The sequence below is a fragment of the Fundulus heteroclitus genome, unplaced genomic scaffold (assembly GCF_011125445.2).
Source record: "Fundulus heteroclitus isolate FHET01 unplaced genomic scaffold, MU-UCD_Fhet_4.1 scaffold_106, whole genome shotgun sequence".
Classification (NCBI taxonomy): domain Eukaryota; kingdom Metazoa; phylum Chordata; class Actinopteri; order Cyprinodontiformes; family Fundulidae; genus Fundulus; species Fundulus heteroclitus.
The window spans coordinates 509,209-523,974 of NW_023396519.1; the positions used below are offsets into that span (position 1 = coordinate 509,209).

The following is a 14,766-nucleotide window of genomic DNA, read 5'->3' on the forward strand; positions in this document are numbered from 1 at the left end:
TTTAAACAAGAATGTGTGCTCTTCCCAAATGGGACTAAAGTTGAGCTTTAATGCAAAAACCCTGCAGTTGAGTTCGAGGTAAAACAAAGACTGAATATGTGGAAAAGGCAGCTTAGTAGTATATTGCTTAGTATATGTTGTCTGTTAAAGTGTGGTGGGGGATGTGTGATGCTGTGGGGTTGTTTCATCCTCCAGGCACCCTGGAAAAGCTGTTAAAGTGCACTGCATCATTAACTCTCATTATCAGAACACTGAAAATGGGATGGCAGTGGGGGTTTCCACCTCCATAATGCTCCGAAACAAATGGCCAGATTAAGTCAGAAATGGTTCACAAGATTCAAAGTCAACCTTCTCCCACTGGCATCTCAGTCGATACTCTTAAATCCTGTAGAAAACTTGTGGGGTGATCCGCAGTAAAGAGAGGACCCAGGATGGCCTAGAGAGATTGTGCAAAGACAAATTGTCAGAGATTCTTCTTTTGATATTCTCTAACTTTGTAAAAGTAGAAGACTATTAACAGAATGGGGTACAAAAAGGTTGACACTAGTGGTAGTGTAGGATTTTTCTTGTATAAACGTACTCGGATGACTTTGTTTTAATGGTTTTATCACATTTTATACTATGTGTGCAAAGAGATACAGTAAATTTAAATGAGTGTCTTTTTCCCCCTACATACTACAGCATTCTGCAGTTGGAGAATGCTCACCTGCTACTACCATCTAATGTAGAACAGATTACTGGATCAATGTGTGCTTCTGTGCTTTTTTGTCTCTCTTGTTGTGTCTCTGCTCTGTCTTCTGTAACCCCAGTCGGTCGAGGCAGATGACCGTTCACACTGAGCCCGGTTCTGCCGGAGGTTTTTCCTTCCCGCTAATGGGTGGTTTTTCTTCCCACTGTCGCTTCATGCTTGCTCAGTATGAGGGATTGCAGCAAAGCCATGGACAATGCAGATGACTCTCCCTGTGGCTCTACGCTTCTCCAGGAGTGAATGCTGCTTGTTGGGACTTTGATGCAATCAACTGGTTTTCTTATATAGGACATTTTTGACCAATCTGTATAATATGATTGAACTTGACTTTGTAAAGTGCCTTGAGATGACATGTTTCATGATTTGGCGCTATATAAATAAAATTGAATTGAATTGAATTGAATAAAGTGCAAAATTGTTTTGTTGAGTCTTTGCTTGTGGAGAGCTGCTGCTAAGATTGTGGACGAGTCAGACACAGTGGTTTCATGCACTCTATTGTTTACCTCAGCCATGTCCCTGGTTGGCTAGACTCTTGGATCCTTCCATTGTGTGAAAAAAGGAGGCACTACGCGTAGATGTTTGTTTTTCTGTACAGCTCACGGGCTGACTGTGAGCGATTCGGGCAGTGTTGGTTGTGATTTGCCGAGGTTTGCTCGTTGTGAGGTGGTGGAAAAGAGCAACTGACGGCGTAGGAGAAAGAGACGCTTAAATCACTGCGGTTTCAGGGTCTGTCCACTTTTTGGCTCCCCTGCATTAGCAGATGAAGGGGGGTGAAGAGAGCTGCTTGTCTTTTTTAAAGGCGCAGGAGCCTGCTGTCGTGGGGGTATGAAGGAAAAGAGGGGGGAGGAGGCTGAGAGAGCAGCAACACAGCTCAGCGATTTCTGGAGCAGGAGCAGAGAAGACGCTCTTCAGTCACAGAACGACAAGAAGGGAGGATTGTAGTTTTTCTTCTTTTTGTTTCCCTAAGCCGGACCGCTTTCTGATTTTGGGTCCTTTCTCGTCTCCTGGCGTCGCATCATTTATTTGCACCAGATGAGAGAGAGGAGCGCTCCCCGTAAGTTGAGGAGCCGAGGACGGAGGATGCTGAGCACAAAGTGGAGAGCCCCTTAAATGGTCCAGCACCGCTTCGCTCCTGATGCGAGGAGCTCGCTCTCATCCTCTGCACTGCAGCACGGTGTGGTCGCCACCCCCCCCCTCTCCTCTGACACAGGCTGCCCGCTCTGCGAGCCGACACGGAGGAGCGGCTTTGGAGGAAGCAGGTGGATGTGGCTGGTGGCCGGGCAACAGGAGCAGGCAGGGGTGGGGGGGCAGGGTCGGCAGAGCTAGTCAAGGATGGGAGCCAACGAGTCCATGGAGCAAGGACAGATGCGCTGTCCGTCTCAGGAGCACATGTAAGTTTGGAATGATCATCCTCTTTTTTATTCTGGAAACAAGATAGAAAATGGTGTCACATGATGCTTTATGTTTATTTATTCATGGCTTTGGACTGGTTGCTCATGCATCATAACTCACAGGTGATGCAGACGCAGCCACTTGTGAGGCTGAGAACAAACATGTTGGAAAAACACTGGTCCTTTTGTGTTTTGCCCCCCCCCCCTCCCATTTTGTTTTCTCTCATAAAACGGCCCTAACTATAAGAAAATACCGTCAGCCAGGCATTTTAAACGCTGCTCTGATTTGCTTTCGTGATGTAAATACGGATGAGATCACCTGAGCACGTGCGGCGCCGCATGCGCCTCCTTCCAGCTGCCAGGACCGTAGGGTCTGTATGGAGAAACCACAACAGAGGTCCCAGGGAAGCAGGGCATCGTGAGTCAGGGCGCACAGGGAGACTGGCGGGGGTGATGTTTTTTTGTTCTGCTAGAAGGAGCCGCTGCCGCGCTGGGAGCTGACGCTGGTGTTGAAATAGAACACGGCGTGTGGGGGGTGGGAGGATAACTCAGGAGTGGATCGGTGCTCCACATCTCAGACACGAAATGACCTGGGGAGAGCAGTGCAAGTGTCTGGGAAGATGGACCCGCTTTTTTTTTTCCCACCCCTGTTATAAAAAAAATAATGTTTGATGGCTTGCAGTGTTTTTAAATTTCATGTAGCTCTTCTGTTAGTGTTTATTTATTTATTTTTTTTTTTTACACAGAGCTGTCCCTGACAACACAGCTACCCATAAAGTAGTCAGATATTTCTAGCTGATTTCTGTTCTGTGCTTTTCTGTAAGGCCGTGTCCTGCCGATATCAATTTCTCATAATTCTAATTCCTCTTAAAGGCGATAACTATTGCTATGCAGATGTGGACAAATTAGGAGGTCTTGAATTAACGATTCTCTTTGTATCACATTTTTTATCAAATAGCAAAATTTAGTAAAATTTCGGTTGTAAACTATGCTAATGAACCTAAAACAGTCACATCAGATGTGCATGTACTCATTTCGGCGCTGCATGACTTCATGTTTAGTGTTGTGGGGTCTAGACATTTATTTATTGCTTGTCAGAGTCAACACAGATGGGTCGGCAAATCTAACTGACCCATCAAAATGAACAATAAAAAAGATTTTTTTGAATTGAATGTTTACTCTACAAAAAAGTTGATAAATGAATATCAAGCTTTTTTCACAGAACTAACTTTTTAACCACTATACTGAATATTGAGACGATGAAAACGGCTGATTTTAATCATTTTCTTTTATAATGATGTAAAGCTTAGTGGAAGCTGGGTTGTTGCGGCTATGCTTTCATGCATTGGTCCATCAAGCCGTCCAGATCCAGATTATGTTACATTTAAAATAGCAAATTAAACTAGCAGCTTTATGCATCTTTCTCATCTAAATCATGCAACTATGTTGGATAAAAGAGGTTTATATTCCTTCATTTTCAGAGCAAAGTTTGTGCCATACACTTCTATATATGTGCTCAACTTCTCCGTCTGATGTTGTCACACGTATCTTGTGCTGCAGAAACTTTTCTGGACAATGATGCCGCTGTCTTCCCCTGCCTGACAAAACCAGGCTCTAGTTGTCTTTTATTCTTCACATCAGTGAAGGAACCCTTCATATATTTGAATCTTTTAATTTTTGTTTTCTCTTTGTTGCTTTTCCTATCAGCTGGCAAAATAAACATGTTTCTAAAATTAGCTAAACCGACTTTATTTATGAAGCTGAACAAAAAGCGTGAATAAAATTAATAAATAAAAGCAAACTTATTATCAATATTAGAGATTTGCATGAAAGCCATTGAACTTTTTCACATTTATTATGACCCTTTATATGTTTTAGAGATAATTTACACATCCCTCTTCTACAAATATCTGACTACTTGTTAATTTTTTTTTATATTGCAGGACTTTTGTTGTAGAGCTGGTGAAAAGAAATAAGATTCACACAAACATTGTTTGCATTTCGATAAAACAAAAGACAAATTAGGACTTTTAGGCCTACAAGTCCTTTCACTTTGATAATCTAGGCTCCAGTGTCAAAATTGTTCATTCCCCCGGAGAATGTTATCTTAGCCCGGAGATTAGCAAAAGGCGACAAACATCTCCAAATTCTACTTGTTTCATGACAGAAAAAGGTTTAAAACACACAAAACAAACAAACAAACAACCAAAAAACTAATATGAAAGATCCTCATGTAGCAGAAAGGTCCTTTTTCTGATCCAACTAAGATGGTAAAAATGACTAAATGAAAGGAGCAAAAGGATCAGCAGCCACCAAAGTGTAGCTTTCTTGTAGCAGCCTGAAAAACACCCGACCTGTCTCTGTAGATAAAAAGCTTCTCAAAGCTTTTGTGTTTCCTCTGACGTAACATTTAAGACCTCACCTGTATTCGTAGTAGTCATCGGGTGCTAAATCCAGCAGTAAGGTTTTCCACGTGGATGAATGTTGTTGCCAGTGTGACCTGGGAGCACTTAGTGGTAGTTCACTGATATGTAACCAGGAGTATTGATTCTTTTTATTTATTTTATTTTAAGTTTTCACCAGTAGCTCAGCGTCCAACACCAGATCAAAACAACAAAAAAAAAAAAAACATCCTGTTCACGGTCACTTTCTTAGCGTATGTCTGCTCTAAATCTGCAGCTATGGTATCAGACTGTCAGGTGGGTTAAGTTAGATGTTCTGTTGGTGCAGCTTTGATCGGTACCATAACAAATCAGGCATTTGCTCCTGTTTCAACTACCGTCATGTTGAAACTTTTATCTTCCTAACCAACACTGACTCAAACTCTTTTAATGCACCATCTGTTTGCAGTCACTGCATCAGATTACGCTGACCGCTGAACCATTACACTAGAAGATGATCTCTGTCTGACCCTTTTTTTTTTTTTTCATCTTAATGCCTTCTTTGTTTTGAGGATTATTTGGATAAAAGGCTCACTCCAGAGGAGAGGTCTTTGATCGCAGCTTTGATCAGCTGGGTTGGACATCACAAACAATCGTGTTTGTGATGTTGCAACCACAAACTTATGGTGAGTTCATGTGATCAGACGGTGTAAAGCTGGAAAGAGAAGGATGCATCTAAAAAAAAAAAGTATGGCATGAGTACGTATTCAGCCCTATTTACTCTGATACCCCTAAAATAAATCTAGTACCTGTTAGAGAGCAGAAAAGACTTCAGACTGTGGAGGTGGTTCATTTTCCAGCAGGGTGAGGGTCAGAAACATACAGCCTGGTTACATTTAAGGCACCTCTGTGCGTCGGAAAGGCTCAGACATCCTGACTGAGCTCATTTCTATTTCATTTCAGCTATTTCAGGCTGTAGCCTCTTGCAAAGCTGGTAGCGACAGACCCCAAAACGCTTTGAGCTGTGATTACAGTAATTTGCAGTCACACCAGATTCTTGCGTCGTGTGTCTCTCGTTCAACTTTTATTAAATTTTCCACCATTTTGTGTTGCTTTACGACATAAATCACCGCATTAATAAACATGAACATTTGTAGTCGAAAGAAAAGAAAGTCAGAAACAGTCAAAGAGGTGTGACTACGTCTGCAAAAACACTTTATAAAACCTGCAAACAGACGCTGCTGTCATGTCCGCATATTCGTTCATGTTGAGAGAAAAGCCCAAGGGCTCCCTCTGCTGGTTTGTTTTTTCAGCATGTAAACCTTAGTTTCCCCCTTATTTGTTCTACCTTCTTCTTTCTTTCTTCTTCTTTTATCTTTTTTTTCTTTTTTGTTCACATGTTAATTCGCATGCGAAATGTTTGATAAGAACAGACGGTACAGAGTTATAAAGGGCTCTCTGCAGAGAAAGTGCTTAAAACGCGATGAACGGCTGTAAAAAGGAAAAAGCTACGTGTTTTTAACTTCTAAAATAGATCCCCGAGAGCCCCAGCGCTGACTTAGCAAACAAAGACAGGCATGGTGAACTGCAGAGTAACTCATGAAGGTGGGACAAAGTGAGGTATTTGTGAGGTAAAGGAAGAATTTAAAGAGTTGGAGGAAGGTTAATGCCCAGAGACGGTTCAGAGGAGACCTTTGATGGGAGTGAATCTCAGACTAATCAGGAGTAGCTGCTCTCCTCCATTCATCAGCCAGTCAGTCTTTTCCCCATAATCCTTTCTCCATCATATAGTCACATTTAAAGACTGATTCAACATTTGATTTGGTGGTAAGGTAACCTGTTTTCCTTTGTACCCGGCCGGCGGCCTTCCTCAGCCACTGAAAGCTGTTCAGGCAGACGGCACCAGGCAGGGCTGCAGGCAGGAGACACGTCTGCCGTGTCTGACGGCCCGCCTGTCTCTGGCCGGCTCCGCGCAGCTTCTTGTCTCCAGGCTGCCTCCTCAGCCTATCAGAGCGCAGCTGCAAAATGCTGCTCTCTTTGTTTATATTCACCCCCTCACCCCGACTGCTCAGCCGCACGCCGTCTTTGTCAAATCTATGTTCACGCGTGGCAGAAACGTACGTTCAACAGTTTAGTTAGCTTCCTTAAAATACATTCAGTAACCATTTAGGGTCATTGTTTGGACATATGGGGGGATAGCAACATACTGTTTGCAGTCAGATTAAATACTGCTATTAACAATAACAATATGGATGATGAGGATGATGTTGATGTAAAGTAAAATACATTTTTCTACTAATATTGCGTTGCTGATTAAAGTCCATTAAGTTGTTATTTTTTTTGCATGGAGCAACAAAAAAAAGAAATAACATATGATGAGATAATGACCATAAGCATCATGTAATGATAGTATTAATAGTAGTAGTTTTATGATTTAATATGACATGAGTAGTTCTAGTTTGATGAGAATGTATTATATTAGCAAAGAAGGAATCATTTTAAAGGAAGTAATCTCAATACTGGTGACGTCAACGACAATTTATGTAGCAACAAATGATCCAGATAGTTGTGATAAAAGGGGTTTTCCAGAATTATGTAAACAACAAGAAGATTAGTTTGGGGGGTTACATTTCCATTCCCCATGTATATTAATTTTCCCTTTGTCAACCACAGAGACAGCCCCCCCACACACACACACACAATTAAGTTGGAGATTTCATGGTGGTGGGGTTGATTTTATCTTTCCATTTCATAGTATTCATTTTGTTGTTCTGTTTTATACAACTTGGTTTATCTTTTATTTTTTTACTTTTTTTACTTTAATTGGTTGCTAGATAAGTGAATTTGTGAGTGAACTCATCCTATACAGCTCCAGGGTGTTTGGGTTATTAAAACCCCTCCAGCACAATAAGGCGTTATCCATCGTTTGGGTGGGGGGACTCAAAGTGACCAATTAGTTGTCATAATTTTGATATTTGTTTAATGGATGTGTTTTAGTTTGCGGCAATGTAAAGCATTTTGTTTCAGCTCTTGGCCTTTTTTAGCGCTTTATAAATGAAGATGGTATGGTGTGAGAAATGTGGGGCAAGCCGGAGCACCCGGAGGGAACCCACACACACGCACTGGGAGAACGTGTATACTCCATGCAGCAAGGCTCCCAGCTGGGATTCAAACCCAGGACCTTCCTGCTACAAGGCTACAGTCAGAAGAACTGCGCCAGAGTGCGCTGCGGTTCGGCTTTTTTTAAAGAGTTGAGGGCCAGTTCACAAATAAAAAGCATTGGTGAGTGCTAAATTAGGATTTCAATTTATTGCTGTAGTTTAAATTCCACAACTGGTGGAAGTCTCAGCTGCATTAAATAGGAGGGAGAGGGGTCCAACGGTTTTTTTCTCCTCCTAGCAGCTCCCGTATCGTTTCCTGTGGTTTGTGAGGAACAGCTAAAGGTGGCAGGAAATGAGTTCTCTTTTTCCCGGGCAATAGGGCATGGCTGTTTGCTTCTGCCTGTAGGCGTTTGGTGAGACGGGTCTCATCGGTGTCATACCTAGGTAGAGGCACCAAATACATGGGGGGGTTTTTGGTTTCCGCCAGATGAATCACCTCATTGCTCTTCAGCATTCCTTTCTTCATTAATTGTACGTTCAGTCCCTTGTCTTCAGCCTTGTGCAGCCCAGACTGTATGTACCGCTTAACTGGGTCTGAAACATTGACCAGCCTCTCGTTCATCCTCTGGGTTTCTTCTGTGTCTTGTTTTTCTAGCTCGCTCTGACGGGCGCGCCTCGCTGCCTCCATGGCGGAGTTGTCGCGGGCGTTTCTGATGGCGTTTTGTCGCGTGTTTAAAGTCTTTTGCTCTTTCTCAATTTCGTACAACCTGTCGGCCTCAAAAAGCTTCCTCCTCCTCTCCTTGCACGTTTCCTCTTCCATCCTTTTCGCCTCCGCTCTCTCTCTCATTTGGGCGTGGAGCACTTCCAGTTGCGATTTTGTCATCGCGGCTTTCCTCTCCGTTGCTTCTTCGTGTTTTTGATCTTCTTTGGCCAACTGATCCGCCTCATGTTGAAGTATTTTGTCTTCTCCTAAACCCTTCCGGGAAGGTTCCTCCTTTTTCATCTTGGCCAGATGGTCGGAGAGAATCTTCGTCCTCATCTGGACCTGTGCGATTCTCTCCTCCTTGAATTGGACTTTTTTATTTTGGATCACGTCAAATTCTTCCCGTATGCGTCTCAATTTCTCCTCCTCCTCGTGGGCCCTTACCATCTGCTCTCTTTTTGGGGTTCTGGGCTTTATAAGGTTTTGTTGGGTGACTTGCTTCTGCCGTTCCATATGTCTCTCTCTGTCTTCTTTCTTCTTTTGGTTTTCGTACGCATCCTGGCGCATGACTTTCTGTTTCTCCTCCTGCTCAAGTTTTCGTTCCCTTTCCGCAAGCTGTTGCTTTTCGTGGATCTTCTCGGCCCAGTCGTCGGCGAGAGCCCGATTCTTCCTTTGCCGCTCGAGAGCTTCCCGTTGGATGCGTTGATCAGCAGAGTCATACCAAGGCTTCGTTTCCCCACCTTGGTCTTGTGCAGTGTCGCGCTTCTTCCGCTGATATTCTTCCAACACTTTGTTGTGTTTGTTTATCATCTCTGTGTGAAGTGCTCTGTTAAAATCCCGCACGTATCTGTCTTTTTGCAAAACCTGGTCTCTGCTCCGGTCGAGAAGCGCGCGCCTTTCCTGCTCTCGGAACCGCCTCTCCTCCTCGACAAGTTTGTCTAATTGTTTCTCTTTTTCTTGCTTCTTCAATTCTGTCTTTGCCTTTTGTCTGACGCAGTCGCTTTCATTCATTTTAAATTGTGACTCCACTCTGTGGGCAAACTTCTGGTAGTTCATATCTACCATCTCTTGTCTTGTTAGCATCACTTTGGGCTCGTTCAGGATCCGCTGGATTCTCTCCCAATAACCCTTTGGTGTGGTACCTGTAGCTTTTGCCATTGTTGAATCTTCTCTTGGCGTTTCTTGAACCTTTAGCTGCGTTCACTGCGGTAAACCGTAAGCAAATGAAACCTTTTATATGGCGCTAATCCACAATAACCAGGATCTCAGGGCTCTTTAGACAAAAAAACAGATACAATTAATATCCAGAAATATTGAATCAAGTCGATCCGAGATAATACAGTCAGACAGGCTGGTTACCTTGGGTCTATTCCACGTCAATCCTAGTTCTGATGAAATGCACTGGAATTAACTTAAACTTAAGTGGGTTCCAAACCTGCATCACAGAACTGGTCTCTGTGACATCACATATGACATCACATATGACATCAGAACTGTTCCTCCCACCAATAATTCAATGACATCATCATTCCAAATATGTGGCTTTGCATGGTTCCTTCCGTATACCACCTGATGCTCCTGAATGGAACTTTTATATATATATATATAAAAAGAAAAGACAGGATATTTGGGCTCTGATCCAACAATATGCTGTTTAAGATGATTTATGGTGGTAAAAGATAAATAAATAAAAAGGTGGATGCATTTTGAATGACCTGTTTTAGTCAGAATAAAATAATTCTTTAGTACAAACATCCCAAAACATAAGAGTTATAAAAGAGATTTTTTGTAAGTCTGACCAAATTGAACTCTTTGTTTATTTCAAAGAGGTTAAAAAACAAATGGTGAATCGAGTAAGAATAGACAGAAAGCAAAACAGAAGAACTATATTTAATTAAATATATTTTCTACCTCAGTAGTTATAATTATTGTATAATTAAAACCTTGTTGTCATATTTATATGCATGTAAAATTTCTCTGCAGAATGATTATAAACTCACTCCCATAATATGAGAAAAGCAAGTTTGCCTAGGCATTACCCTCACTGCTAACTTGTAGAATGACGCTAAAAACAAAAACAGACAAAAAAAAGCCAGTTATAGTAACAACCATACATAATGAATCAGATTTATTACCAAACTTCCTGTATGATTGTTTGTACTATATGGAATACTTATGTGATCTTAGTTAAACAATGAAATAAAATAGATAAATAAATACTACTAATCATCTTCCTCCTCCTTATCCTCGTCGTCATCGTCATCATCAGATATTGATGTTTCAAGAATCAAAAACATAAATAGAGAAGGATCATTGCAGACACATCAGTCCATTGGACACAAAAGTATTTTGTTTTTACCCTAAATATAAATATAACAATCAGAAACAGTGTTTAAAAAAACTGCCTAGTTGGTGTATTATTACTGGGTCTACAACTGATCAGTCTAAAATTTATTTAAAAAAATAAAAATAAAATAAAATCCACCTAAAATTCATTTTTTTACTTATCTATTATAATTACTTGAATCAGACTAATGCTTTCAATGGATAATTTTTTAATATTTCCTGAAGTCTATTAAAAATAAATCATATATTGTATTACAGCAGCTGCCAACGCGGAGAAAAATGCTTTAATTGTTTGGAAAACAGCTAATAAACATCTAAACAAAATCAGCCTTAGTTTAACCGACACCAAACACTAAATTAGTTACACAGATTCAAGTGGGAAGACTGATAAAAGAAGATGGCAAGGCGAAGAAGTAAAAAAGGTCTGAGGCATACCAATCAAAGTGGCGTGGGAGTGCATGTGAAATGACAATAACCAACCTGTATCTGCTTAAGATTATTCTTTCTCTTTAGTTGTAAGCAGAGGAGGCAAGGTGTTTGTTAACGAGTTTCCCGATATATGCTTAATTCATCCAGGCTCCTGTCTTTGATTCGCCAGTAAACGTCAGATGTAAATTCATGCCTGTTGAAAAAACATAAGTGGTTTATGGAATGTTGTCATTATTTAGACAGACTTCATTTGGATTTAACCAGATTTAGTTTAGTAGTGGAGAGAGAGAGAGAGAGAGAGAGAGAGAGAGAGAGAGAGAGAGAGAGAGAGAGAGAGAGAGAGAGAGAGAGAGAGAGAGAGAGAGAGAGAGAGAGACAGAGAGACAGAGAGACAGAGGCAGAGAGAGAGAGAACTGGAGGAGGTGGGCTTCTGCAGACAATACAGTTTAGATTGGGAGACATCATTGCCTACATGGGAGGAGAGGAGACAGACTGATGGTGGCTGATGACAAAGAGCAGCAAAGTAAATAGACCGAAAAACGAGGAGATCTGAACAGTAGGCAGCAGAGGGAAAAAATCTCGGAGCATTAGCTTGGGACAAAGCGGTGCTGCACCTGGCTGCTGGTCTGCCGGTAGCATCGCGGCGCAGACTGCCGCTAGCCATGGCAGTGACTACGTGGCAGGCTCTGTCTCCTCTGCAGTGGGCCCGGTGGGGCTGGGACACGCTCCTGGGAGGGGCAGGAGACAGGGACAGCCCGGGTTCTGATCCAGCTCTGGGGCTGCTGCAGCGTCTCTCCTGGGGTTCTCGCCATGACAACATGATAAGGGCTGCTGGGGAGGCAGCCAGACAGAGGTGAGGCGGGCCTGGACTGCGTGCCATGAAATGATGCTCTGAGCTGGAAGGTAGAGCGCCGCTTGCTGGTCTGTGAGCTCAACCTCCATTGATTTTCCGTGTACCTCATTCCTCTCTGTGCATCCTGCAACATAATGTCTTTATACCCCGAGGTGGATGGAGGTGTGTGAATGCAAATGTTTGCCTAGTGATGGGTCAACGTGTCTCTGGGGTGTGATCTCATGCCTCGCTGCAAATTTGCCTCTTTTCATTTCTGGCAATAACGTCCACTAAGATGCGAAAAACAGAAGCAATCATTGGACTCGACGTCATTTATAATCTAAAAGCTCTTTAGAATAAAACTCAGGGGATCTTTTTTTTCTGTTAGATATCGCAGGCAAACATTTGGCCTTTTGGAATCCAGATTACGCATCTGCACAACATTGTGTAGTAGCGCTCTATCAGGAGTGCTTGATATAAGGTATACGACGCTGGAAACCGTTCTAAGCTTTCCGTTCTAAGCTTTTCTACATAACCTGCCGTTCCTTCTGTTTGAAGGTTCTGTGTAAAATGTGTCTTCTGTTCATTGTTGTTTTCATTTTATAAGAGATCATTAAATCTTAAATCTATTCATGCTGACAATATGCAGTCGTATACGTATTTTAAACCATATCAGTTCAATAGGCCTTGATCCACTTTATCTCCAACGAGTTGATAATTACCTTTATTTAATCTCTAAACAGCCAATGATAAAACTCCACCTCAAACAGACTCACATTAACCAAAGAGTCCGTCTTTCTGTGGTGTGTTTCCACCAAACCCAGTTTGATTCCATCTTAACTCTGGATCACAAGTCGAATTAATTTCCTGCTCTTTGTCCCTGTAGCTTGTGTATCTTTTGCTTTCTCTTTTTCCTTCCACTCGGTTTTCCCAGTTGTGCGCTTGGATACAGCACTGTGTGAAGAGCCAAGCTCTCCTTGTGGAAGGTATTAATGACTGTGCTGGGCAATTGTCAATTCAGCAGTCATACCAATGATGGTGTATGGCACAGGTGTCAAACTCAAGGCCCGCGGGCCGAATCCGGCCCGTCAAGGTAAATTATCCGGCCCTCAAGAGCCAAAAAAAAAAGGCATATCATGTCATAAAATAGAGGTATATATCCTTTTGCATAAAGTGGCTAAAACTGTGTCTCCTGTAAGTGTAACTCACCCCAATATCAACTTTTCTTGCAGATAAACTCTATAAACTGGGCCTAAGGTTGCTATTTTTATGTTACTGTGCATTTTTTATACATCTATGTGAACTGGAATGAAATTATGAAATGAAAAGTATCGTCTATACACGCGCTACCGGCCCTTTTAATGACATCATAACGCCAAAGTGGACCCATATAGAAATGAGTTTGACACCCCTGGTGTATGGCACCACATTTCTTTATTAAAACTATGTTTTCATTTGGTTATGTGTAATATTCTAAGAATTGGGAAACTGCATTTTAGGCTTTAATCAGCTGTAAGCCATAGTGAACTAAATTAACAGAATTACAATCACTGTGTGAAATGAGTCCATACTTAAATTGCTTGAATTAATAAAATAAATTATTTTTTTCAATATGGTCTAAATTATTGGGATGCCCCTTGACGTTGTGTTCTGGTGCAGTTAAGAGTCGGGTTTAAAACATGAATGTAGTGGCACAAGAACATTCTTTGTTTTTAAATAAATGATTTGTTCATTCTTTTACGCTGGCGCTTACCTGGAAAGTAAACCTGCTCTTCGTGAAACCCTTGATGTTTCTGATATGGTTTGTGGAGATTTCACGGCCTTGCTGACGGAAGGTTTTACTTCTGCTTTATTTTCAGGAGCTCGGACTCTGACGGTGCTTTTGAAACTCCTGAATCTACAACTCCGGTGAAGGCTGCTTCTCCCGCTGAGCCCCAAAGAGAGCTGCTGGAATCTGACGACAAAGGTACAGCAGAGCAGAGGATTTTTCAGATGGACGCTCTCAAGCGTTGTCCCTGGAAAGGTTGTAGCACCACCTAGTGGCGTGAAGCTGAATTACACTTTGAACCAGTCAGGACTGGCTCACACCCAAATTAATCTCTGGACTCTTTACAAAGACAATTAAACTAGTAAATTGAATTTAAATGAAGATAGCTGGATAAAATCTAAGTGTAATGCAATCCGATTATTTCAGACAAGATTTTCTTGTGTGATTATCTTTCTGCTCCATCTAATACATTCTTATTGAGCTATTTAAGTTTATTTCTAGAACAAGATGTTTTAAATCAGACGAGGGTTCCCAAAGCAGAATACCAACATGGGACACATTTTGCTACGATACAACCACAAACTTCAAGGTATTGCATTGGGATTTTATGAGATAGACCAACACAAAGTCGTGCATAACTGTTAAGAGGAAAGAAAATCATACATGGTTTTGAAAAATCCTTGCAAGCAAAGTCTTAGAAGTGTGGCTTTGTGTATCGAGTCAACACTTTGTAGAGCCACTTTTTACTCCAGTTATTGTTGCACGTCTTCTGGAGAATCATTGTAGCTCGTTAATCTTTTTTTTTAATAGTAATCCTCCGTTTAGCTCTGGCTGGGTGTTTAGGATCGTTGTTTTGCCGGAAGGTGAACCTTCAGCCCCCGTCACAAGTCTCGCAGCCTTTAACAGGCTCCGCATCTTTATCTCTAACCTGTCTGCTGCGTTCCATAGTTTCCACGGTGCTGTTTGTTCACTAATGTTCTCCCACAAACCTCTGAGGCCTTCACAAAACAGATACACACATAGATGGACTCTTAGCTAATTAGGTAACATCTGACTTCTTAATTGCT

General features: G+C 41.8%; 1 protein-coding gene across 16 annotated transcripts in view; it reads left to right on the top strand.

The window, feature by feature from the left end:
* Window positions 1-14,766, top strand: part of tacc2 (transforming, acidic coiled-coil containing protein 2) — an 82,978-nt gene that overhangs the window by 47,421 nt on the left and 20,791 nt on the right. For 13 of the 16 annotated variants that reach the window (XM_036128646.1, XM_036128651.1, XM_021314692.2 and 10 more), the window contains one exon: window positions 13,791-13,897. In XM_036128646.1, coding sequence (XP_035984539.1) covers window positions 13,791-13,897 — 107 coding nt within the window. Of the gene's footprint in view, window positions 1-2,050; window positions 2,140-11,539; window positions 11,953-13,790; window positions 13,898-14,766 lie in introns of those variants that run through there. The other 3 variants (XM_036128654.1, XM_036128656.1, XM_036128655.1) reach the window with 2 other exon arrangements.